Source organism: Camarhynchus parvulus, chromosome 1, assembly GCF_901933205.1.
Source record: "Camarhynchus parvulus chromosome 1, STF_HiC, whole genome shotgun sequence".
Classification (NCBI taxonomy): domain Eukaryota; kingdom Metazoa; phylum Chordata; class Aves; order Passeriformes; family Thraupidae; genus Camarhynchus; species Camarhynchus parvulus.
In genome coordinates, this window is record NC_044571.1 from 68,829,316 (window position 1) to 68,856,821 (window position 27,506).

Consider the following 27,506-nt stretch of genomic DNA (forward strand, 5'->3'; position numbering starts at 1 on the left):
CCACATGGAAACAGAAAAATTCTTCAGTTTCTGGTGTGATTAATACTTTCATATATGAACCTTGCACCTACTGATCTACACTGAATTGTAAAGCCTTTGTTCTGTTACATTCTTACTAGAAATCTTGGTAGAATGCCTCTGGGGAATAATCAATTAATCAATTAAAGGAAAAAACCTCCAAAAAACAAAACACCAAAAAAGCAAACAACGACTGATCTGAGGATATTTCCTCTTTGCTGTAAGAGAGGAATTTAAAATGCATGGAATTCAAAAGAGGTACACATTTCCATTGACTCCTTTGCTGAACCTAAAGAACAGCAGGAAAGCACTGTGGTTTGGGTTTTCCCTGTCCTCTGCATGATCAGAGGCCACAATAGCACTGGACCCTACTACTCATTACTGCTTTTCACACCACTTGCAATGTGTTGCCAAATCCCTCAAGCTCAGACCCACCCTGGAGGCTGCCAGCACCACAAGAACCACTTCTGACTCTTATGTGTTTTTCCTCTGAATGCAGTATAAAATCAAGGCTGTCAAAGTTATCTGCTTACGGAGATCAATAATACAAACAGAAGGAGAAAATAAATCCACTTTTACCTGATGCTTGGCAAGCATCCTAAAAATATTTCTCTTCAAGGACAACATGTAAATAAAGAGGCCTTTAATTTTTAATGACCATTTAAAACTCTTCAAGGGGAACATTAGAATGCCTGGGGCTATTTCTTTTTTATCTCAAAATTTAAAATATTTATGTGTAACTAGCCAAGTGTCTCCATTTTCGTGTCTCCAGCCAAGGATACAAACATAGTCTAATTTGTTTGGGTTTTTTTCCCAAAAAAAGGCCATGTAACTAAACCAATGCTTTCCAGAGAAGCATATTCTTCCACCTTCCAAAACTAAAATTCGCAATTTTGTCACAGCAGTGTCTCTAAGAAGGTCACTGAGGACACAAGGAGAAGCCACGAGGTTTCCTACACCTTTTTACTTCTGTTTTGCAGGGCCTGAAGCAGAGCTGGCCATGCTGTCTGGAAGCAGTGTAAGATCCAGGTACCCAAAGGATGAGGAGGGCAGAGATACTCAGCTGCTTTAAGGTTCCTTTTCCTATAGCACCTTACCTACTCACTACCTGACTTTTAGCATGCACAGCAAATAAGCAGGGGGCCTGCAGAAGGTGATTTCCTTAATTTCACAAACCCAAATCAATTCCTTGGGTAGACTGATCATGCGTAAGTGGCCTCCAAGTCCCATTCCATCTACAGAGCTTTCATTGTAATGTTTGCATGTATAGAAGTACACTTCTGGATTCTTACTGCTCTGTTTTACCATAACTAATAGCCCCACATACCAAACTATGTGCATTTCTCCTTAAAAATCAGTTCAGAAAGCTCTAAATGATGACAGAGCTTCTTTCTATTTTTTCCCTCCCAAATAAAGAAAGTAGTTTGTTTTCCTTGCAATACAATGTTTTTGATATATAGCCCTAAACTGTCAGTGTTTGATGAGACCAAAGTGTATTTTTTTTCAGGATACAGAATGAAAATATTAAGCTGCTCTGACTGCTCTGGTCTTCATCAGGAGCAATGAAAAGAATGAACTTGCTCAATACAGGACACGTAGCCTAAGTGTACCTAAGTGAGGAGGGAGGAATGGCACTTTTCTAAGGACTGTTCTTGGGCCAAATTCAAACATATTTTGCAAATGCTGGGAAAGCATTACCCCTGAAAGCCAGAAGGTCAATCTTTCCTGATAGTACTGGCTTCTTTCCACTCTGCCAGCACCAGGCACCAACAATAGATATATTTCTCTTGAACTTATTCTATGAGACATTTGTGAAAATAAACCATTTTCAGCTTAGCCTGAGATAATCCCCTGAAATGTTAGCCCAAATTAATGTTTTGGTGGCAGTGGTGGGAAGTGCCAAGCGACTTATAAACAGCATGACCAATTTTGCCTCTAGCAAAGTGGTCATTAGCATCTGGCCAAGGATGTCACATGACACTGGGTGGCATATTGTCCATTCCCAGGACAGGGACATTCCTCTCAAAAACACACACCAGCACACTCCTGTTTGTTATTCGAATGAGGGAAAAGGTTTTTCTTGCCCATCCTAGCTTTTGCACGACATTCCTGTGTGTGTTTACTTTTCTGGAATAGTGAGAATGTAACAATACATACTGGTGACATGCCTTTCCCAGTCCTGGTAGACACAAAATTCTAGGATGTCACCAAATATTGCAGTGTTGTCCCACCTCTTGTTCAGGATGTCTCTGTGGTTCCTCCATTCCCAGCTGCATTTGTGCTGGGACCTGTAGCACATTTGTAGATCCATTTCCCACAGACAAAATCAAATCCATTACCCACACCTGTCCTGAGGAGTTTCTCCCCTGATGAAAACCATATCAAGAGGCCATGCTGCAGGTCTGGAAACTCCTCCAGACCCACGGAGAGTACAGGACAGACTACGCCAGCATAACCCTTTCCCTCACCTGCTCCCACCCTTGAGGCCTGCAGTCCAGAAAGGATCCTTTCTCCTCATGCGCTGGAGCTCTAGAGCCCTCCTCTGAAATTTCAGAAGCAGACCTAGGACTGCACTTTCTGCCTGCTGGGGCAGGCTGGATTGCAGAGAGCCATTAGCCCAGTTTCCAACACAAACACTTCTGTGGTGTACTAGAGATATGAAAATGGATTGTTTTCCCCTCCCTTTTTCTGTCCAGAAAGATTTTCTCCCCTGGATTTGTCACTTTGGGTTACTCCCCTTTAGATGGCACTGTTACCACTTCCAAGAGAGATCACCGCCGGACACTTCTCTGAACAGGGCTGAAACTGGGCCAGGACTGCCACTATCACTGGGTCAACAAGCCAGAGCAGGTCAGGAGTGATCCAGACCAGGGCTCTGGAAATACTTGCTCTAAAAAGTCCTCCTGGTATCACTCCACCTCCATCAGCCAGTTCACTCTGCCATACCAGCACAGCATAAGGGCTGTATCAGCAAGAGGAACATCTGACAACCTTAAGGACAAATTTAATCTGCTCCTCTTCAGAATCAGTTTGAAGCAGTTCCAAAAGTCAACAAGAGTCATGTGCATATACGAGGGTCTTAAGCTAATACATCTGCTAATTAAATAATAATTAAAAGCCATGCTCTGCACAGGCACTGCAATCATTACTTTTCATGCTTATGTCAGAACTACTGCTTTAATATTTTTTACATCTATTCCCTCAGTTATCATCTGCTTTGATTGCCTAGGCTTTTCCCAAGGATAGAAAATTGTTTTAAGTGGCATTTAATGGGTCTGCATTAAATACTGCTACATGTTGTGCACTTCTACATGCCAATTAAAAGAATCTTGCCAATTAAGAGCATTTTCAGCTGAGGAAGAGAGATGATTTCAGGATACCATTCAGCAGTGGTCTGAAACAGTCAGAAAGCAAATCCAAAAAATGATAAGAAAATATAATTTATGTAATCTTAAAGCACTCAAAGAAACTGCTGGTGTGGTCCAACACTCTTTGTTACATACAACACTCTCTTTCTACACAGCTAAACATGTCTGTTGGACCACTTGCCTTGGTGCTTTCCTCAGCTTTGGAAAGAGAAGAGAGAGTAAGCAAGACAAGAGAGCCACAGACATGGGCCTACTTACACCTGCTTACCACCTACCCTGGTCCTTAGGCTGTTTTTAAGACTCAGTCCTGTCCTCATTGCCTAGGAGCACATTTTACAACAGAATTTAGGTCCAAATCTGAGAAAAATCTATGTTTTGAACATTATTTTGCCTTGATGTAAGGAGAGAGAGACATTAGACACAAACTACTATCAGCCCAAAAGAGACTCCCCAGAATCAAAATAGGATTGGGCCCTCTGCTACACAAGAGTGGAACTGCTAGCTGGACAAACCAACCCTAAACTTCTCGGGAATAAGGCTGCACCTTTTTATCAAAAGAATGTTTTTCCTTTGCCAAACTGCAGTTCCACTCAGACCTCAATCACTTTGTCTGCAGGGTTCTCAGAAACAGATACACCCAACTGTTATTATTTTTATAATGTGAAAAGTTGGTTTATTTTTTCCCACGCTGCCCTAACCCAAAGACAGCCAACTCAATTTTGCTCAGGCTTTCAGACAATAATGCCACTTCAGAAAATGTCTACAGATTGTGTTTTCAAATGACACTCAAAAACTTGTAAGCCTGTGTCTATGTTGCAAGACAAATGACTGCCCAGTTACACAACTGCTTGAGTAGTCCCAGATTGCCCCACTGTATATAGGCTCTCAGCTTTAGCATTGACTTTAAGAGTGCAGCAGCCTTAGCGCTCCCTGGAAGTCTCAGACAAAACAGGTGAGTAATTCAAGCAGAAATTCAGGTCTTTGGTGCTTTAAATAGTCTTCATGAAGTGCTCACATGCCTGCATGCACTAAAAATGAAGCCTAAAGCAACCATACTCCTAAAGGAGGTACCACATCTGCATGGATCTGGAACAAATCTACATCTAATCCTGCCCAAACCTGAAGGTGCTTAAATTCTACAGGTGTATTATTTTTCACCTCCAGGCACTCAGAGGAGCATTACTGCAATCCCCAGCTAGCCTGAGAAATACAGAGGAGCTGGGAATGTGAGGTGCAGCTATGCTTGGCCAGACTTTGTGAGGATGCTATTAAATAAAGACACCTGAGCTGTTCAATTTAGGAGGCATTTTCAGGACAGATCCAACATGCACCAACAGCAGAACAGTCATCTCAAAGCTCAGTTGCAGCAGCTGTTCTCATTTAAAACATATCCAGAGGAGATGAAGGAGATATGAGAGTTCCTTCAGCAAACTGTGAAATGAGGCATGTGATGAAAAATCTCTCCGCAGTGGACAATGCACAGACAAAGCTGAGCTGACAATGCTCTGCCCTTTTTTATTTCCCTTTGATTTAAACAAGGATACTCCACAGGCAGCTCAAAAAACCCACAAACAAAACAACAACAACAACAACAAAAACCCCAACAAAACACCACCAAACTAAAAAAAAACCCAACAAAAAAAAAAACCAAATCCCAAAAAACACAACAAAAACCCACCCAAAAGTGTTTATAAATACCTAACAAGTCCTGAAATACAGAAATGTCAAGTCTAAAGACAAATAGAGAGGGAAGATCTCCTGGGAAGGTATTTAAAATATTTAGGACATTTTAAAAACTCCTTGTTTTTTCAGTTCAGTGAATCTTCCCTGGCAAGATCAGCTCCTACTTCGGGAAAAGTGTGAACCGTGGTTATTTCTTCAAAGGTAACCTTTCTCACTAATATAAAAACCCTCAAAACTAAATAAAGTATTTCAGAACCTTTAAGACTCACTTAATTTAGGTTTTGTTTCCTTGCTCTTCTTTCTCCAATTTAACACAGAACATTTATTCTTGTGTTTTCCAAAAGTAGACAAACAGGCCATCAGGGGTATTATCCATGCCTTGGGTCCTACTGCTGGTGATTGTCTGCCTGTTTTACAAGGTAGCTGGGACACCAGATTAACCAGGGATGTCATAAAATACATGGGGATGGTGTGTATGACCTCAGAGTCCAGCTACATTTCCTAGATCACATCACTAAACAGCTTTTGAAACAAGCAATACCTTCAAGTCTTTCATGGTTATTTTGGTTGTCTTACAATGTATTCATTTTGACTTGAGTGAATAAATAAGGTTCTCTAATTACCAGCAACATTTTCTTTATGTTCTCTATACCTGCTGTGTGTAATCTTCTGCATGCTGAGATAATGTTATCCTAACATCTTCAGGAACTGGCAACCCTGTGACAGGGACACCCTGCCCGATTCATGGTGAACAGGAAGAGTAGATAATTATTGTGGGAAATCAAATTGCTTCCTTCATCTAACAGCTTTGGTTGCTCACAAGTATTAATATCTCAGTTACACTTCCATTCCAGCTCTAGCAATCAGAGACTGGGCCTTCTAAGTTTCTGCATCTCCTTTACTCCTAAAAACCTCTGCTTATAACAAATGCTTCATTCAAAATTCTTCCTTTTCCAAGCTCCTACACCCTTTTTTTTCAAATATTTGGCATCAAATTATTGAACTTATCAGATTGGATGACATCTACACTTTACGCACTATTTCTTTGGCCACCCAATCCCCAAGCTTGGAGACTTAACAGAGGCGCCAGATTTCCTTTGTCATTGCAGTTTTCCTTTATATAATTCTATGAAATTTGAATTCCCTTCTCATAATAATAATTGTAAAGAAATTACATGCTTTAGTCCCAAGAACAAATTTTCAGTGACCATGGAATAAATTCGGGCAAGTGAGAGGTATAAAGGCGAAGAATCTTTACAGTGGTAAGAAGCACTCTTTGCACTTACCTGTCTGAAAAAGTACTGTGTTGTTATAGCAAAGACATCAAAGCCACAGCTGGCCCTTTTAAGCTCATCTCGGATATTGATCAATTGCCGGGACTGCTCATCACACTTTTCCTTCAGTTTCTGAACAAACTGCTTTTCAGTGTCTCGCCCCTCTCCTGGTTTGGGGGAGAATCCATTCTTTGGGGTGGTTGGCCTTTGCTTGGAATGTCCTACAAATGAGGGGGAAGAAAAGACCATTCAGATCACATAGTTTACATGTACAGACATGATCTTTATGTGTTTCTATGGCCTCTGGGACACATCCCTACAAAAGAAAAAAAAGGTCTGTAGCACTCACACAGAACTTTCAGTCTTAAAAAAAAAAAAAAAGTGAAATATGTTTCTTTAGGGGCCAAAGCTCAAAGCTTTATAACAGTTCATCTTACCTCAGGGTCTGAGCCTGAAAGTCTTCTACAAGTTGAGGAGAGCTGTCCTAAGAGTGCATCACTGAGAACTGAGGTTGTTAGAGGAAGGAAGCACCTCACCTCTGCTAGATGTCTACAAGAACAGAGGTGTGCATCTCTCTTGGCAGTGAGAGAAATGGGCACTTCCAGGTCAGGATTCACCTTATCTTATTGATGATGTGGAAAACAGCTAGGTGACATTTCTACTCTACACATGGTTTCTTTGTTCACATAAACCCCAGCCTGGTGACTCGACAGAGGTGCCAGTTTTCCTTTGCCTTTGCAGATTTCATTTTGCCTCTACACAGGACAATGTGGGGTTAGAGTTGTCCCTCCCTGAATGCAAACATAGCATGGATTGTTTGCTATTGGGATATCACTATTACTTTTTTATCTACAATACTGCAGTCTACCTCGAGAGTTCCTCTTGCTCTCACATCTACAATATGTCCAAAATTGCAGCACTTAGCAGATACATACTGAAGCGCCACCAAGTACCACACAATGCACAAGAGTTACATCACTGGCCCTGCTTGGCTGCTCTCTCAGCATCATTGATCACACCAGAATCACTACATGGTTTGCCTGCAGAAATAGGCCCAGACAGACTCTGGCTCTTCTGATGTGCTCCAGGTTGGCTTGAAGCAAGCCTGATGCTGTACAAAGATGTGAAAGCACTCGTGTAGCTTGTGTTTAGGGTATAGTGTCATATTCGTATCAATGGCACCAGAACTGAAGCTTACTCATGATAAGCCACTTCAGGAAAGTAGGGCTACTTTTCCTAAGTTCACATCCTGCTTGAGTCAACTATCCCTTTCTGTGGATACACCCAGTCATGAGGATGAAGTGAGAAGGGGCAGTGTTCTGGTGGTATCAGGCTGCTCAAGCCACTGCTTGGAAAATCTGTTCTGTCTTTACTTTCTTTGCTTTCTGAGGACTCTCCTCTGCAAACACTTATGGCCAGCTGGGCATCACCTTTGCACAGCTTAGTGACTTTTTTTGCTACCCTCAGTCTTTATTGCTACCCTTTTGCTGCCCCTCAGTTGATGGTCTTTAGCTCATTCCTGAATACTGGCCAGGAACCTCCAGTCCTCAACAGATCCTCCCATTATCCTCCAGCTTTTACCCTAGAAGCGAAAGCCAGTAAGAAAGAGGGAGAAAATATGAGTCAGGCACCTTTGTCCCATGTGTTACTAGAGACAGTGGACATGGGCCTGGAACATTTCTGTGTTAGTAGAAAAGGCTGTGTGTGCAAGAATATGATAAAAGGGGACAGTTTGTAGTTTTATATGTATTATCCAGTTCCTGAAAACAATACAGAAACCATGTCCACCACCAGTCTCCACCAATCAACGTAATAGGAGACAGTCTTCTGCCATGAATGCTACTTGTCCCTTTCCTAAAAAGCCAAAGAATCCTTCCACAGAGATGCCTCTGATGGTATGAATCTGAGCCAATTTGTAAAATAGAGCATTACAAATTCCAGAGGTAATTTTGTCAGAGGTGCTTCAGATCTTTTAGATCTTCAAGGCTGTGGTCTGGGTGTGCAAATAGATCTTAAGGGCAGTTTTACAAGACCAGCCAGGGGAACAGTATGGCTTCCCCAGAGCAGTACCCCAGTAGCGCATTTCTTCTTTTTCAGATTCCCAGCTTGTGTGGAGCCATTGGGAGCATATTTTCTATCTTGCTCAGCTACATCCTGGCTCCAGGCAGGATGCTTGCTCCAGCAGAGATGCTGCCTCATGTCTCCAAGCATCTCATGGTGCAACTGCAAAGAGCCAAGAGTGCAAAAACCCCTTTGAAACAATTTGTGTCCACAACCTGCATTTGTGACAAAGAATACCATGTTGTGCAGTGTCCAGACTAATGCCACGTCGTTGGAAGACCCAAATAATATAGCACAAGGAGTTTTTGTCATTAGGAGAGTTCAAGCATCATAGCTATTGCCCTCTATACATTTTTATGTCACTTTAAAGCCTGTCAACCTTTTTGTGCAACAATAAGAAAATACAGACTCTTCCATTCATACTTCTTAGCTGTGCAGTAGGTAATACCACAAAATAAGAAACTCATAAAAGCAAGAGCCATAAATATCTGTCTTTTTAGTATAAAAATCTTGAGTTGTTTAAGCAAGATGGTGATGTTACAACAGAAGGCTTAGGGAGAAGTGTAGGGAAAAGCTCTTGAAATCAGTTCAGTCTTTAATTAAAACAGAAATGTGTCAGGTTGCTTAGTCTTACAACTTTCTAGCCCGTTCACTGGAAGATTTGAAGTGCACATCTCTGTGTTGTCCTTGTCAGTATTATAAGCTGTCCTTGTAAATTAAATGGTGCTATTCTCCTCAGGGATGAATCTGAATTTCTCGGTTCATTTGGGTCTGAAAGGCAGCTTACTAAGCTTATTCTGCCATTGATGTCTCTCTTCTGTTGCTCTGCACAAAACAGGCTATATATTAATGATGCTGGCCCTTATCCTCAATGTCCTTTTTGCTGATGGGGGGACCATAGGGGCAAACCCAGTGTGTGCTGAAATCACTGTACCCCTTTGATCCTCTTCAAAACTCCCAAGTCTTTTTTATCTATGTGAGTGTTTGAACTAAGGAGACATAACAAGTATATACTCATAATTAACACTGTCCATGAGGATTTAGATGGGGAATGCAATTTATTCGCCTTTTAACTGTCCAATTTCCAACATTTTGGTAAGGAAAGTGAGCCAATTACTTAGAGACAATTGTTATCAAGCATTCTGTGGAGTGACAGATGCCAGAAGCAGTTGGCTCCATTCTAAAATGGAGTGGAAGGAGAGCACTTGCATCTATAGACACCTGTTCCTATACACAGATCTCAGGAACAGTATTGCATCAAAGGATAAAACTGAGATCCCTGCAAGACTCTGCATCTCAAAACTCCCTTGCAAGTCTTCAGAGCCAAAGCTCAAAAAATTTGTGTCCAACAGTCAAAAACCAGCACTGATTAAAAGGGACTGAATGTGAGAAGGCCAGCAACAGGGGCAAATACAACCTAGAAACAGCACTCAGAAATTTTGGAACCTGTTGATGTAGCTGTGGTGGAATTACCTGTGAGACGCTTTCTCTCCCATCGAAAAGTGTAAATGATGAAGGAGCTTGTGATTCTGATGGAGGAAAGTCTGTGACTGCCCTTTAGCATCAGCTACAATGCATGTGGTCCTCTTCAAAGGCTGCTCTGAGTATTTTTTGAAATTGTTAAGTAGGTGAAAAAATTGTCATTATTCCTTTGTTATTGCTGCATCTATTTCAAAGAATGCCAAAGGCTACTCTAAGAATAAATGAAGATGAGGTTTATTTCCCTACTTGATCCTTAAAGTGATAAACAAATTTACATTGGCTTAATTGCAGACAAGCAAGCTGAACAAATTTTTAATCAGTCTTATGGATGGAGGTCAGTTACTCAACCTCTCATGAGAATGAAGAAACCTTTGAGGCCTCGTGCATTGGATATGCCAAAACTTTAGGCCTTGAAAATCATTAAGTCACCCGTGGAGATGCAGACCTCCTTAAGACAATACAAATACACTGTACAAATATTCCAGTGTTCCATTTTGCTTTGTAATCCCAGTGGAAGCAAATCAGCTGAGCTATAACACGCTGCTACAGCCACAATCAGTGCTGATGCTTAAACTGGACTCCCACCGTTATAAACACGGGTGAGCTTCTGGTCTGGCACTCTCTGCAACAAATTCTTTGGATCTCTCTGTGATCTCACCAGGTGCAAAATAGCCTGTAAATTATATGACTCAGAGGACAGTGTTAAGTTCATCTTTTTACTCTAGTATCTTTGTAAGGAGAAGAATTTTGTGTCCTGTTGGTGCCTGGGAAGATTAAATTTAACCTTCCATTTTATTGATTTTGTTGGTTGAGAAGAAGAATAGAGATTGAATTTAATAATAATGAAGAAAGTCTTGGTGTAAGTTATAGGAGCTGGAGAGCTCTTCTACATTATTTATATTTTGCCACCAAATGAAGCAACATGGGGTTCTATCCCCCACAGTTATAACTTAAGTATCACATAGCTGTAGAGATGACATTTTAAGTATTCAAGCAGAGTCTTAAAAATGAGGTAACAGAAGATAAACTGCAAGCACAATGAAATCAGTGGGACCACGCACACTCATTTCAGAAATTTAGATCAACCACAGGCCAGCCTCACAAAAGTCTTTAGGCACCTTATCCATTTATTAATGTACACTCAGTAGACATAAATAGAAACCAGTTCTCTTTGTTTTAGTAAGTAAAGAAAGGTATTCTTCAGGAATGTTAAAACCATGCATTTGTGCCCAATATTGAGGTACAAGTTGATAATGTCCCAATAGCACTTTGGAGGCTTTCTTTATAGATAGTCCCTTTTCCAGTTATGCACAGAAATACCCCAGGAAATTTAGTGTCTCTGCATAGAAGTAAGAGTAGATTCTGAGCAGTACATTATCACTCCAGGAAATTCTCTGAGGTATCTTTTATTTTGCTATATGCATCTGTCATCTTATGTGAGAAAATCATAATGATAAAAAAAATATTCCTGTGCCCTTAAACATGTAATAGCAACAACTCTTTGCTTTGAAAGAGAGATGATTGCATGGTTATAACAAAGAGAACAAAAGTCTATTCAGCTCATGCATTGGTATGACAAAGCCTGCTGTAGCCAGCTTAATGAACCTGGGACACAATCAATCCTCACTTAACAATAACAGATCTCAGATTTGAGTGTGTTAACAAGAAATGCAAAGTCAACAAGTTTAAATCTTTCCTGAAACACTGCTTTCAGGTTCATAAATACCTGGTGAATGGAGTTTGGTGGTTGTTACTGCTGATTTCTTAGGGGATGAGACAGCTGGTCTGCTAGCATCCTGATCTTTTTGCACTTCTTTCTTCACACCTGTTTTAGGAAAAAAAAAACAAAGGTAGAAAGACACCTGGTTTATAATTCTGTTCGTAACTGTGCAGAACTGTGTCACTAAGATACACATCAAAGTGGCAAATTGTATTTCACCAACGCATGTCCTGGGCTCTGCACAGAATGATGTTACACAGCACTTCTGGGTTGGATGCCAACCTGATGTGCCTGCAACCACAACTGTGTACGTGCAGCTGAGCTGGCATGCACAGCACTGAAGAACGACAGAAAGTCTTACACAGTACCTTGGCTTTTCAGTCATCTGCACCATGACAAATGCCATTAAGGCACAAATGGCTACACAGGTAACCCATCCTATCTGGTCTGAGTGCTGTGTTCTATCTCTTCCCCTTGCTGTGCAACCTCATTCTGGGCTGCAGGAGAAGCAGAATAGGACTGTGCAAAGCTGACTGAAATTACCCGCAAGTCCCTGCCCCAGGTAAGGAAGCTGCCTTTTCTGGAGACCAGCTTTCCAAGGTGGTCTCATGTAGTGAAGAGAGAGGCCAGGACCAGAAGCAGGCAGGACGTGTCAGAGCTGTGCTGGATGTGGCTGCCTGGACACGAGAGTGGGTTTCTGTCTGTGCAGTAAGTCAGGCAGGGACAGAGCTGGGCAAGCACATTCAGGGCACAAACCCACAAGACACTGTGCCAGTGTGGGATGAACCAGGGCATGGAATATTTCTGAGAGAGGCAACTCAGCGTCTGTTGTTACTTGTCCCACCACTGGAGCTCTCTGCTCAGGGCCTCGGGATGGTCTGCCAGCTGTCAGAGCTCTGCAGCCAGAGACTGCCTGTGCACCAGGGAGACACGACTTCCTCTGAAAGCCAGAGGGGGCCACCCAAGCTCGGCTCCTCCTGCCCACCCACAGCTCCCATCAAAATAGCTGTGGGGACCATGCTGAGTGCAGTAACATGAGGTCCTGCCCTGCTCCTTTGACCATGGTGTGACAGTCACAGGATCTCAAGCAGAAATTTTTCATCAAAGAAGTAAGGAGAAAGAGCAATAAAAAGCAAACCCCTGGGACAATAATGTAGTTTCCTGTTTGCTTTCCTTTTTTTAACCATTAGAGTTTGTTGAGGGTTGAATTTTAGTCTGAAGGGCTGTGTCACAGCACCTGGATACACAGGAAAAACAGAGAGATTTAAGGCAAATGACTTGCTATAGAGGGAAAACAAAGTTTGCCTTATTGACTTCCCCTCTCTTATGAGTATGTTCACAGCTATCTTATAGGAAAATGTCCCACAGAATCTGAAGTATCTGAAGCAGGAAAAAAAAAATCAGATTTTCTTGGTGGTGCCTAATGACAGTGGCTGTCCGAAAGCTAACACTATCTTCCATTTTGCTTAATACATATGTGACCTGGCTCTTTCAACAGTGGAGAAAAATGATAATTTTATATGGGGATCATAAGCTCGAGGGACACTTAATGCTTTACTAGTTTTCTGCTCCCTCCAAAGCCACACCTAGTCACAGCTGCAGTATATATAGGTTTATTTCTGATGCATCTTTCACCCTTCCACTTCTGCTTGCATCAGAACTTGCATGCAGAGAGCTGCAGACACAGCATTTGCCACGCACCAGAAGCTGAGCTGCATAATTCCTAGCACGGTCTCTCAGCATTTGCTTGCAGAGTGCTTCTGGAAAGAGCACATGCACCTGCATCTCCAACTGTTTGTGGGAGGGAAGCATGGGACAAGTTCTAAAACCCTCTTTGACTCTCTTCCACTGTTCATAGGCAAATCACACCATCAGCTGTCAGGGGCTTGTAAAGACTGAACGCTTGCTCATACCTTTACTTTTGTTCATCTCCATTTTCTCTGCTGTTCATAAATGCAACACATTGAGGCTAAGATTCTCATTTGTGATTAATACTTTTCACAGTGAGGTGACTGAAGATAGAAATTGCCTGTGCCTGCCCCCTATTACACTGTACTTTACTACAGAGTAGGGCATAAAATAAGTTTATGGTGCCCTTTTCATTACTGAGAATCAACCTGACATAGCAGCTATGAGACAAAACCATGGCTTGATTTATAAGACATAGTTTATATAGTTATAGATTCAAGCATCAGGTAACAAGGCTTTGGTTTTCTGGGGCTTTCAAAATAAAAACATAATGCACGAATGGGCCATATACAGAGCCCCTCCATAAGTTTTGCTATGCCAGATGCCAAACACAGACAACAGTAGAGAAAAGTGTGTGCTTTCCTTATGCTTTCCTTAGGCATGTAAATAATTAACTGCTTTTGGTTTTGAGACATTTTCAATGAGGAACACCTGGGGAATTCACTCAGTCCCTTGACCTTAAGCACAAAACAAGAATCAATTGCCCAATTTGAACTTGGTTGAAAGAAAATGGAGCAAAGAAGCCCAGGATTTTGCAGAGAGCAGGGCAGGATCTGTGCAGAGCACTGGGAGTTGCGTACGGGTACTGCCCGGCAGGCGCAGCTGCATGGGGGATGTTGGCTCCAGAAAGTGGAAGACCAGCAGGAAGATGGTGCAAAGAGATATGTGGGCAAGGAAAGATAAATAGGACTAATAATGAGGAAGATCAGTGCCCTTGCTCAGTTTAAAAGACTTGCAGGGTTCCTGAGGTCTGGTGGGGCAGCGATGCAGCAAGCGGGCAAGGGAGAAGGCGTTGTGCCACAAGGGGAGAGCCAGGGCCCAGCACAGCCTGGCTGGGAAGGGGACAGGGACACATGGAGCTAGCAATTATCCAACTTCTCCTTCATAAGTAGGAGGGCCCTGGCGGCCTCTCTGTGGCCCTCCTTAGAGGAGAGGGATTTAGAAAGCACACAGCAGGCAGAAGGAAGGACGGTCTGCGGGAACAAACTGTTATCGTTTTGCTAAGCTCATCACCCACAGGGAAATTTTAGGGGAAGAGCCATCCCTGGCATCAGACCTCATATAAGAGCTTGAGCTGAATGCTTTTCTAAAAATGGGGCTTGTTCTTGTCTTTTGAAACAACAGCTGTTGGTTGGCTCAAAGAGAAACATTCAGAAAACATGTTGATTTCCTGCAGGGAAAATAAATCTTTAGATTACAAGTGTTTGGACCCAGATTTTGTCATTTCAGAGAAATATAGAATTTCAAGTTTAAAATATCTGAGGGAGAGCACTGGTGTAGTAATTAGCATAATGTGCAGTAGCACAGGGTATGGTGCAGCAGGAGGTTATAAAGTTTGATCCTTTCTAGCTTGAAGTGTATGAAAAGTAATTCAAAGACTAAAAATGCACAAAAAAAGGTCTGATGCTCCAGGGTAACTCAGGAAACAAGACAAACATTATTCAGTTCTTATTACAGGCCTGAACCTCAAATCATATTCTGTCATATATATTTTGAAATGTCAAAAGGTGTTATGATTTTCTTCTAAATTCGTTTTTATAATGTATATTAAATCTGATCTGGAACAAAATTTATTCAAATTCTTAATGTTATTGCCCACAGACTGGAAATACAGAATGCCAATTAGCTCTGTGTTAAATGCCTGTGCATTAGCCTTATTCCTGCATAATCAGGGCTTTTAGCACTGAGCTTCCTAGCAAAAAGCTCCTGGTATCTCAGGAACTACCACTAACTCCCAGGCTTTCTGGAACACTTTCCAAGGCTCTGCCACCTCCTACCACTGACAGAACTCATGCAATGAGAAGCTTTGTTTCTGGTAGCCAGTAATCAAAGCCACAAAGTACTAATTTTTATGTGAATCTACATTCCATTTAAGGTTAGAAATCTCTCAACATTTCCCCTCTTTTAAAAGCTATACTTGTGTAAAGAAAGGGATATTTCAGGCCATAAGAGAACAATGAGCATAAATATTTGTTTGTCTTCTCTGTTACAACATTTTCTTTTGAAAAAGGCCTCTAAACACATAGTTCTGTAAAAGTATTTACATTTCCTAATTAACATACACAGCCTGCTCCAAATGAAACAGAAGGAGCAAATGCAAAATTATTAGAAACACGAGGCAAAACATTCCAGAAATCACTTAGAAAAATAGCAGACAAACAAAGCCACTTCTCCATTCCCCCAGCAGTGCTGAATGCTAGCCTAGGAACCAGAGCAAAAGACACCATATCCAACACATCCCCTCAAGCACTGCAGAATCAGCACTTGTATTTGCCTGTACATTTTTGAGTCTTCAAAAGCCAGTATACTGGGATAGGCTTCAATTTGCTTTCATACTTCAGACTGAAAGCAAGTTAACAAATTGTATTTTGAGTATTTATTCCAAAACAAATCCTAACATGCTGTAGTCATCATTAACAATTCAATGGGACTAACTGCATTCAGATGGATTCCAAGTGTTGTCAGGAGTATTTTATAAGTTAACCAATGCAGTTTGCAAGTTAAAAAAAAAAAACAAACCCAAGGAAATATCTTCAGTCACTCACAGACACAGGGAGCCCCTCTGAGCTCTCTTCTGCCTTTCCCCCTGATACCCATGACTAGTCATGTCCTTGGTGAGTAATGACACATCCCTGCATGCATTGTTTGAGACAAAATGAGCAAAGCTGGAAATATGATGGATTTCTGTAGAATGAGAGCAGTCTAATTCTCTCTAGAGACTCTCTACTTCCTGTGATCTATGAGACACTGAATGACTGAATAAAGAAGGAGATGTGGAAGAAAGACTGTGTATTTCTTGAAGTAGAAACTGCTAATGCTTGTGCTTTTCCCTTTGCGTTTGTTTCAAATTTGAAGTCAATATGATAAGAAAAAAAGGATAACAACTATTTAATTGTCTTGTCTGAAAACAGTTGCCTTGTTCTTGTATTAAAATAACAAAGTCTCTTTAGCTGGTGTTTAAAAAAATAAAGGAAAAGATACACCTGATAAAACAAATAATTCTTTGGACTGAATAGAAAATCTCAGGGTAATTCAGAACATCCAACGTTAGTTGAAGAGTTAAAACAACTACTCCTCTTTCTGCCATTTTGCATGGATCCTATGGCATTTTATTGTCTCCTCCTGTTTAAGGTTGAAATTTCAAACCAAGACACTTCCTCACACAGTTGTGCTATGGCATGTTTCAGAGAGGTTCCCAGAAAGGTGGGAAATGTGAAAACTTGCAGACGAACTCCCACTTTCACCTGCAAGGTAGTGCTGCGTATCCCAGTGTTAGTCCAGGAGCAATATGAATGTAAGCCACTGCACACTGCTGTTCAGCTTGGAAGGGAAAGTGTTTGCAAGGGGGAACAAAGCAGCAGCAGACTGTTCCCCCTTCATTCTTGCAAGAGTGCTGGTGCTCACCCTTCCCCCCTCAGGTGACCACAGCTCATCCCTCTCCCTCCTGCTGACGTTGTGCTGTCTGGGTTTTGCAGAATCTGATCAAAAAAAGCACATTTTATACTATAAGATTGCTGGTGAGAGCTGAGATAACACTGGCCTCCTATTTTTCATCTTGACTGATTGCATTTAACAGCCTGTCCTGTTATATATGATTTACTGGTACTTGTAGAAGCACAGGAATTGACTGGGTGAATTTTTTGAACAATGCTTTTGATTGTCTTTAATTTAGGGGGGCAAGTAGGAACAAGCTGCTCAAATTAATTTTTTATTGCCACTGTCATTGCACTCAAATTAGGATATTTCTTATGCATGACAACAGTTATTAAATAATAACCATGTAGAAATAGGAATCCCATAACACACACCCCTCAAAATCCATAACAGGGCATAGAAAAAATAAAATCCCACAGCTCTCTGATTTCATGGACAGTTTCATGGGTGGTAGATCCAGCCTGGTGGACAGAACTGAGCCTCTGAACATTGCCTTCTGCAGGTATTCCTCCATTTTAAGGGAAATTTAAACCAGAAAATTCATATATGTATGCTTCAAGTACTATATATTTTAATAAACATCTGCGGGAAGAGGAAGCTTATATGAATTTCAGAGCTAGATTATAGTTGCAAAGTTTCTGATGGAGAGCTGCTTTCACCTATCATTAAACAAAATATGAAGCAATATAGAAATGGTAAGTTTTAGTTAGGTTATCACTGCACTTCCCAAAGTAGCTAATATATTTAAGTGAAACTAAAAGACCTCTCATCTTCTAGTCAGGTATGTGCTTTCTTTCCCCTTTTCTATAAATTGACAGACATGTAAATATAAAAAGGGCTGTGCAATACACTGCAACCTAATTAAGTGCACTCGTTTCACAGAGCAGTTGAAAGGCCATCAGTTCATGCCTGAAAAACAATTTGCATGACAATGATCCTCCACTGCTATTGTCCCATGCCAGATTCTTTTTTGAACATTTGAAGTACAGCATCATCTGCTCCACAGCTAAAGGAGTCCATTTTCATTAGTTAATTTTTTTTATTCCCTACAGTCCAATTTATTTCACAAGCACTTTTAGTGAAATATCAGGAATACAATCACTCTTGAGCAGTTGTGTCTTTATTTTTTTTTAAGGGAAAATTTACAGTTCATGTGGTCTTCTCAAGAAACATCTAATACATGAAAGCTTTCATGTGATTTTTGATGGCTATTTTTGATTCATTGCTATAGGTAGATAGTTTCATTTGTGAATTAATTGACTGTTCATACATAGATGAAATTATGTACGTCTCTGAAATACAAAGGTAATATTTTACATTACCTGATACTGCACTCTTTCAGAAATATTATTTATATTTAAATTACTGCCATCCTCTTTGTGAAATACTTTCCTCCTTCCTTTCATAAAATATGCTGTGTGCAATACACGTAGTGCCTGTGCTCCTCAGCTGTAACTGTGGAGTGCTCTAAGCACTTCAGTTCAGTAACTGCAATGTCTTGCACAGGAGGCTGGTCAGATGATAAATATATATGCAACACCAAGCCTATAGAAATCACTGTCCAAAGGATACCTAAACAGAAAAATTTACATTCTGTAGATATCTCTATCACATTGGGATCTACACCCAGTGTTCATATGTTATTGCAAGAGAGGCAAGATTAGAACTGCCAAAAAAAACTTGCCTTCATAATTTCTTTGATTTATTTCAACCTTTGCTCTATCAAATGCTTAGCATTTTGAGGGGCCATGACACTCTTTTAAGTAAAAAAAAAATTAAAAATTATGAATTGCTGGTACCTTGGCTTATAAAAAATTAAACCAGAACATTGGACTATCATAGCTTCTTTTGCTTCTGTCTGTTGTGTATAATAACAACTTCCTAAACTTGTAAGCTGCCCCTGTTCAGGAACTGTGTCTGACTGCATAACACAGGCAGGTAACCCTACTTCTATGTTTAGTTTCCTTCCAGAATAAATCAGGCAAGTTTATGACATGGTAATTGCTGAGTTATCGCTTCATCCTTACCTTGACCCATGACCTGGTGTCCAGCCAAGGTCAAACCACTACAACACGTTAATCTGACTTGAAACCAGGGGACAAGAACTAGCAATGCATAAAGTCTTTGTGTCATATTTTGCACCGACTTTTCCTTCCCAGCTCCATTTGCAATGTGCTATCAAACCCAATGGAACTTACATAGAGATGAAATGCTGTTGAGTAAGAACCAGCTTGGATAAAGTTATTTATTTTGGAATCTAAACTGTCAGATCTAATCTGAACTTGATGGAACTGGTCATTTGAGACATAACTGAATTGAGCAGGAGAATTTAGGCAAGGAAACAATCTGGAAACAAGACTAGGAGTTTTTTGCTTTGTTTGCTTGCCTCCTTCTGCCTCTCTGAGTAAAAAAACCAAAGATTGCTTAAGCCTAGAGGCCAATATCCTCATCACTGCAAACATACCTAGCAATGAATTATCCGCTTGATGGAATGCTTTGGTCTCTAAAGCAATGCAATGTTTGCAAAAAGCTGCTTGTTGAGAACCAGCAATATATACATTAAATCTCTGGCATGGGTAGTTAGGGACAGTAAATGCCTTCAATTCTCCCCATAACTCACAAAATGAGATTATAGCTGTGCTGTTGACTGTGTTTAAAAGGGTCTACAGTAAATGGAGTCCAAATCAGCACACCGGCAATGGGCCCAAGGATGGCATGAAAATTAATTAAAAGCAAGCAGTAAAACAGCATCACAGCAAGGTTTCTGCATTTCTTGGCCTAAGGCAGGTGGTGTTTGAAGCTTGGAGCACTTACCAGCGGGTGCTGCGGCAGTTTTTGGTGCTGGCAGTAAGCTCCTGCGTGGAGTCGCTGTGCTGCTCAATACCTGCGTCGTGCCTTTGCCGCTCCCCTTGGGGGCATCCTTAGAAGGTGCAGGTGCCCTAGGGGTGGTCTGCTCTTCATTTCCAAAGCCAGAACCTGCAGGAGACCGGAATTGCACTAATTATAAGTCCATAAAAAATGTATGTGAACTGTGGCATACAGACTGAACTTCTATCAGCAATTATAATCCACAGTGACACGTTCTCCCTGCAGCTTGGGCTAAGTGACATGGACTTTCTCAGTATAAACCCTCAGGCAGAAATAAGGAGTTCCCAACAACTTACTTAAATGCTAAGTCTTGGCAGCTGTTACAGTCTGGTTCCAACAGGTAAATTAAGACCTCCTCTTTGTCTGCCTCTGTGAAGGTACGTGGCTACAACACCCATAAAGAAACCAAGGAATTCCTAAATATATGGGTGGATGAGTTTATGGTTTTGTAGCTGCTGGAAGAGCCACACCACAGATTCATCCTACCACTTGGAAGCTGCTGATGTTCGAAACAGAGGAGACTAGCAGGGCTCAGCGGTGCAAAATTTCGAATTCCCCTGCTCAGGTGGAGATTTCCCACAAAGAGTCCCTCAGATCACACTCAGACATTTGAATAATAAGATAAAGAACAAAGAAAAAACTCTGCCTTAACTCTCACATCCACTTCAGTCATATTCTCATAACAAATATTAGGTTGCCGAGTCTTCCAATTTAAATTGACCTCTTTCAGAACTTTAAATGGGTTTGGTGTCCTCCTGCATTTGCCATCTACTGAATAATGACATCCTGGTTTCCTTGTAGACATAAGGAAAAGAATATTTTCTTAAGATTTGAGAAAGGCAGATTTGGAGTGTTGTTTTTACCTATCTGTCTACAAGGCCTAGGAGGAGCAAAAGATTACAGCAGATCTGGACTTAAACATTTGCAGAAGAATGAATATTTTTTTTGAAAAAACTAGCGGAGATGGTGCAAGAAATGCAAAGGATGTCAGAAAAGGCCTATGATTTTTATTTCAATTGTTTTACAAAGATACAATATAATATTGGTTAGGTACTGCCTGCAGGAAAATGATAGCATTATCTTAATAATTGGCGCATCCAAGTCTCCAATATTTTTAAGACATAGGCTTCTTGAAAGTGTGCAAGTAAAAAAGAGATTTCATTTTTGCCTTTATTACTGAAAATCTACTAGAGGAAAAAAAACATGTTGGAAAAGAAAATCCTCTTTCTGATAAAGAAAGAATATCCCTTTTTGAAAAAACAGCTTGAAGTCTTGCTGTGTCTTTGAGGCTGCTTGCATATACATCTTAATTTAAAATGTGTATCTACAGTATAAATGGACTTCTACAAACAAATGTGACCTTTCCCAAGCCACACTAAAAACTCAAAACAGTGTAGTGTACTCTACACAGGAACAAAAAGACCTGAAGGATTTGTCACCTTTACACATCTCTGCACATAACAAACAACCCCTCAGCACCTCAGGTTGGCGTTTAATATCCAAACCGCATGCATTTTTCACCTGTGTAACAAACATTTAAGTTTATGTGCTGAATTAACGGTGACAAAACACTGCTGACTTCCATAAAGTCACAACAACAGAAAATGTGGCCCAACCTAGCCCCATCTCCTCTGCAGCCGTGCGTGAGGGCATCTCTTCTGCCAGGTGCCCAGGGGATGCTGCAGCATGGGTGTGTCCACCTCAGGCTGTCTGCACCACACCCCTGAAGCTATTCCTGAAGTGGTCTCATATATATGCTTACTCTGTCAGCTCGGGTAACACCACTTGTAGAAATCTTTTTTCTTTCTTCAGCTATTTTTTAAATAAGGTTCCATTGCAGAAGCACTAATCTTGAAGAGTAAATTATTCTTATTATTTGCAGAGAAGTAGAGTTCAAGTGTTCTTTAATGGAAACCCTTTATTCTCAATTTCTACATTCATTCACTGCCCTACAGCGAGGAGTGAGGGAAGAAGTGTGAGGCTCAGAGGGAGCAGGTGTTCCCTACAGAGCCTGGGGAAGACCATGGGGAATTCCAGAAGGAATTTCCCTGCAGCTTGTGGGGAGGACCCTGATGGAGCAGGTATTCACAATCCACACTGGCACAGGTGGACATGGCCCAAAGGAAGCTGCATCCATGGAGAGCCCTCACAGGAGCAGGGCCCTGGAAGAAGCTGTGGGCCTGGACATGAGAACCATGCCAGAGCAGGTTTATCCTGAGGGACAGCAGCCCTGGGTAAAGACCCATGCAGGAGCAGGAAGAAGTGTGAGATGAAAGAAATGGCAGAGAGGAACTGTAATGGACTGACTGCAACCCCCATTCTCCTCTCACTGTGCTGCTCAGTGGGGATATGGGATGGAGGAGGTAGAGGACTGGGAAGGGAGAAGTGAAGCTGAGACTGTAAAGAAGTGGTGGGGGAAAGCTAATTTAGTTTTTTGCTTTGTTTCACACCTTTCAACTCTATTTGAATTGTTAACACATTAAATAATCTTTTCCAAGTCAATTATTTTCTGCCTGTGACAGCAGTTGCTAAGTGATCTCCATGTCTTCATCTCTACCTGTGGCCTTATTCACCTTATTTTCTTTCCTGTCCTGCACAGGAGGCGAGACAGCGAGACAGCAGCAGGGTGGGTGCCGGGCAGCCAGCTAAGGCACAACAGCAACATCAGGACAGCCAGGACTTGCTGAGATAAGGTCAGTGTTTCTCTTAAGAGACATTGTCTCTCACTTTGCTCTTCACTCATAGATGGAGACTGGAAAGAGACAGTGGGATACAACACACGGGTGTATAATATGCCCCAAAAAGCAAATGTTTGCTGCTTCCATGGATGTCACTAAGGCAGCCTCTGGTTCCCCAGGAGCAGAGGTAGGAGAGTTTCACCTTGCTACACATAGATTCCAGAGCTCAAACAGGACTCAAAGAAGAATTAAATTAAGGACCTAGGAGAATACATATTTCTCATGATCTAGGAGGAAGATAAAGTTTTTCATTTACTTCAAGGAATCAACTTATAGGAAAATCAGAAAGATTATTCATCAGATGGTCCATCTGTTAGTCCCTCATGAAATAATGCCTCCCACTATTATCTGCAGCAGGTGAATCAGTTGCATCTGCCCTTCCATGATACCACATCTTATTTTCCAGTAAAAGCCTGTACAAAAACAACAGATGTGCAGTGGGTGAACAGTTTCCAGGTGACCACATCCTTTGCTGTATTGTAACTCTTCCCTCCTACTCTGGCATTCTGTCCAAACCAGGGGAGACTCTGCTTGCCTTTGAAGCACCTGGTGAGTTGTTTGGGGGCTGCTACATAAAAGGCCCTGCATTTTTTGCAGATTCTATGCTCTATGAGGAGCAGCACTGCTGACTTTGCAGTAGAGTGTTTAACAGGCTATTAACAATCTGCTGGGGCTGAAGGCCTTCAGCCTCTCTTTTATCATCTCCTCACTATGAGCCCCAAGGAATCCTACTCTTCTGCTTCTGAGAAAAATATATATTGAAAAGAAGAACATTCCTTTGAAGACTTGCAGTTACTTTGGAAAGTCCCAGCTGCAGCCACTCTTCCCCTACACTTGTTTGCCAGTAGACATGGAGAAATTAGGTCTGGGAACATATTGTAGGCTGCATGTTTGAAGAAAACCATGACCAAAATCCCACTGGCTCCTAGATGTCTTTGAACCACTGTTTCTCAGGATCTGTCACCACTCTTTTTACCATCTGACTGCAGCTCATTTCAGGGGCTCCTCACCCTCAGAAAAGGAAGACTCTTTTGTACGTGTCACTACGAGTTTGTGCCTCTTGTAGGTGTTCCTCTTCTGAAATTATTTACAAATTTCATAAAAAAGGATAGAAATACCATATGATAATACATATAACTGTAAAACTAGCAGGAACGTGAATGGGGAGAATTCTGCATTTGATGAGAAATTAATTAGGCCATGTTGTGTGGCAGGTCTTGATCTGAGAGGAGACAATGACAGGACAGGCTGTGTGCTGGAGCCCCACAGCTACAGATTTCCCTGTCTGAAGTCAAGGGCAATAAAGTCTCCTTTTGCTGGAGAATTTGCATCCTCTCTAGAAAAGCAGCTTGTTTGACAATGCCCACGGGTCTGTGTGTTGCTGACAAACAAACTGCAGAGGAATGTTACAGCATGAGTGCAGCTCCCTGTCCTGTGGGCTGCTACCTGCAGCCTATGACACCCTGAGACATGGAGTGAGTTTCCAGCTCTTCACAGCAGGTCAAGCATTCCCTGTGCTGGCAGGAGGCTTGGAGCTGATGGCTCCTGCCACAGCTGTAATCACACTCAAGACATTGGGAACGTGCTGGATTGTGCATGTTCACTGAAGGACAAACATTTACCCAGGGTTATAGGAAGGCCTTTCCAGCATAAAGATCCTTGGACACTCCTTGATGCCAAGTTAATGACGATGAAGTTATGCCTAGTTGTTACACCAGTGATCCCTCTTAGCAATTCTAAATCACTTCCCAGTCAGAGAACTGAAGAAGTTTTAAAAAAGGATTGGAGCCACTTTCCAAATTCACACAGCAAGGAAACAGCAGAGACAGAGAGTGAGCAGAAAAACCTGATGAAGAATGAGGCTGGAATGACTTTTTTTCACCTGCAAAACACTGGGATGTATTATTCCTCTGGGTTTTACTAGGCTGCACTTCTGTGACCCAGTTTTCAAGCAAAAGTACAAGCATAATGTGAAATTTAAAGTCACTGCCATGGGGAATGATCTGATAAGAAAAGTACCTAAACTGCTGAAAATAATCAGGAGATGCTTAAAACCAAAACCTGCAAGACACACTTTTCACTAACTTGGGATATTTACCCATCCTTCAGTTAATGCCCATTCTTTACTCCTGATTGTCACTTGTGAAGTGGTAAGTAAATTTTATATAATGATTACCAGATATGTAACCTGTCAAACGAGATTTTTATTTCATTACTTTAAGGGTTGCTGTTTTGAAGTCCAGCATGGCATATTTCAATATGAGTTTTCACAGTGTCATTTTCAAGAGACACAATTGAACATTCAGCTCTGTAGCTCAAGCTGAAACAAAGCTATGGACCAAGAGGTACAGTGTGATCATTAGCCCTGAGGGCTAACCATGTTATTAAAATGTTTTGATGGTACATAAGATTACTAGCTGGCTAACTGGGTTTTTTTTTGCCTTTGCAGAGAGACAGTGCCTGGTATTTCCTCAGGCCAAATATGCAAGAGATCAGGCACCAGCTCATGACAGGTTTATTTTCCATCTAGAAAAGAAGATGCTTAAGAATTTATGTCCACACAATGCTTAAGCCTAACTTACTTAGCTCGAAGTCTTTCTTGATATTGGTTTTTTTTTTTTGGCTCAGACAAAGATGTTTGAGCAATAATTCCCTGTAAAATACTTATGTTGTGCCTGATTATATGACTTTATAAAAGCGGATTTTCCAGAAGTCTTTACATTCAAAAATAAAACTCGATTTTTGAATTCAGTTAATAATTTCCACCAAAATAATGAGCCAAATCTGCAGCTCCTGTCAGCACAGCTTTAGATAGCTTTAGGTCTCTGCACTGCCAATGATTACCTCTGAGGCAGCCCTCTCATTGGTAGGGAGGGAGTTTTGTGCCCTTTGTGCCAATTAATCATTGATGATTGATGACAACTGTGACCAGCCATGGCTTTTGTACATTAACACACCTGTAAAATATTGCTGCATGTCCATCCCTCTCGCCATGCCCTCCAGTCCTAGAGCCAAGCACCTTTCTCCTGTGTCCCCTGCTGTCAGATGGTTTGGGGCCCCTGGACCTGGCTGTGCAGAAAGCTGTTGGGCACCTGAAGGGTGTGAACCCTGCAAGGTTGACCACCACCAGAAGAGCTGCAAAAGCAGCTCTGTGCAGCTGCACTGGCAGGCTCTTCCATCACCTCCACCTGCCCTGACTGCTTCTGCAAGGGCTGTATCCTGCACTTGCAGCTGATCCAGGCAAGCAAAAGAGAGGTGCTGGTTTTGGCAGGGCAGAGGGAAGCATCGCCTCTTCAGGCTGTGCTTTCCTCACTCAGGTGGCAGCTCAGCTGCCAGGGCAGCCCTGGTAACCCTACTTCCAGCAGGATGCCCTTGTACACATGGCCTTTATTTGAGGCTTGGTCCATCAGACTGTGTTTACACTGCTAAGCAAAAGCTGGCCAAATATTGTAGGCTGTGTCATCCTCACACTACACAGGCTGACCACAGCAGCTTTTCCTGAGAGGATTAGAGCAGACAAAACCATGGCCACAGTGTGAAGGATAGGGTGAGGGATCAGGAGACTGGGCTTAGCCTGGCTTCCAGGTTTCCCTTTCTCACCAGCACAGCTGGAGCTGCAGCCAAGGAGCATCCACTGAGCTGGGCCATGTATGCTCCATGTCACTGGCAAAGGAGGTCATTCAGCTTAGTCTCACTTACATCAAAGTGGGTTTAAGAAAAGTAGAGATGTTTTGCCTCTACCAAGTGGAGTTGAAGCTCCTTCCTTTACATGATTTCCTGATTTGATGACACTGAGTTTTTGAAATCCAGATTAATTTCTGGGGCACAAACATATCTTCAGTGCCCTTCATATATAATAGATAGCAGAAATACACCTTTTGTTGATACACCTCTTTGTACCAATGCTACCTAATTCATTTCACATTACCAAATAAAATATATATTTTAGGATCTGGCTATGTGAATTTCTTACTTGAGTGGAGCCATGTGCTGCTCCCTCCTGAAGTGTTACAAGCCTCATTGGGCAAGGTGAAAATTTCACCACAAAGTAAAATCTCTGTATGTGTTACTGGGAATTGCAGACAACTCGCTGACTATGCCAGACTTTGGAGTCACATAACCCATTTTGTTTGGGTTCTGGTGAGATGTTACATCTCTGTCAGGAAAGGTGAGCATTTTATTATGTAATAAAGTCTGTATGTTCATGGTAGCTTTGCCTGCCTCCGGCAGATTCTACAGCTGCTTGGCTAACTGAGAGCTTTTCCATTGGCTGGCTAAAAACCCCTGTGGGACATGGAGTGAAGACAGCATAGTATTTTTCTGATCAATTGCAGTATTTGTCAGAAGAGATAATATGAGTTTTTTATAATTGTGCCAAAGATACCTGAGCTGCACAGACATTTTAAAAGGGGTCTCAGACATCACTGTCTATCTACCTTCTGAAAGAGGAATCTCCTGGCATTACTTGGAGCTGAGCCATCAAAGGTCATTCATGACCAAATCTTCCCTGCAAACCTTCCTAATTCAGGGTATGGCTCTGATCACAGTGACAAGACACATCCCACGTCAGGAATACTCCACTGGAGTGTCTCTTGTGGTACTTGGAGGAGCTGACACAGTAGAATTACATACTGGGGAAATGTTTGCTTCTCTAACTGAGAAGAGAAAAACATACCAGCGGTAAGCTTCTCCTAGACATATGGATTAAAATTTCTAACAGGTCAGATCAGAGTAATCTGATCTTACTCTGTAATTACTGAAAATTTTGACTTAGGCTGAATGTTTTAGGCAAAAGACTACTCTCTATGCCCAGCAAAAAGCATGTGAAGAAAAACAGGAGCACAGATTTACTTCAGGTCTTGTCTGACACAGTCATGCACTGCCTTACACA

At 41.6% G+C, this 27,506-nt stretch overlaps 1 protein-coding gene across 3 annotated transcripts in view; it reads right to left on the minus strand.

The window, feature by feature from the left end:
• The window catches only part of MTUS2 (microtubule associated scaffold protein 2), a 265,540-nt gene that overhangs the window by 43,333 nt on the left and 194,701 nt on the right, over positions 1–27,506 (minus strand). For all 3 annotated transcript variants that reach the window (XM_030955594.1, XM_030955612.1, XM_030955603.1), the window contains 3 exons: positions 19,824–19,985; positions 11,613–11,711; positions 6,356–6,564 (listed from right to left, as the gene is read on the minus strand). In XM_030955594.1, the coding sequence (XP_030811454.1) occupies positions 6,356–6,564; positions 11,613–11,711; positions 19,824–19,985 (470 nt within the window). The remainder of the gene's footprint in view (positions 1–6,355; positions 6,565–11,612; positions 11,712–19,823; positions 19,986–27,506) is intronic.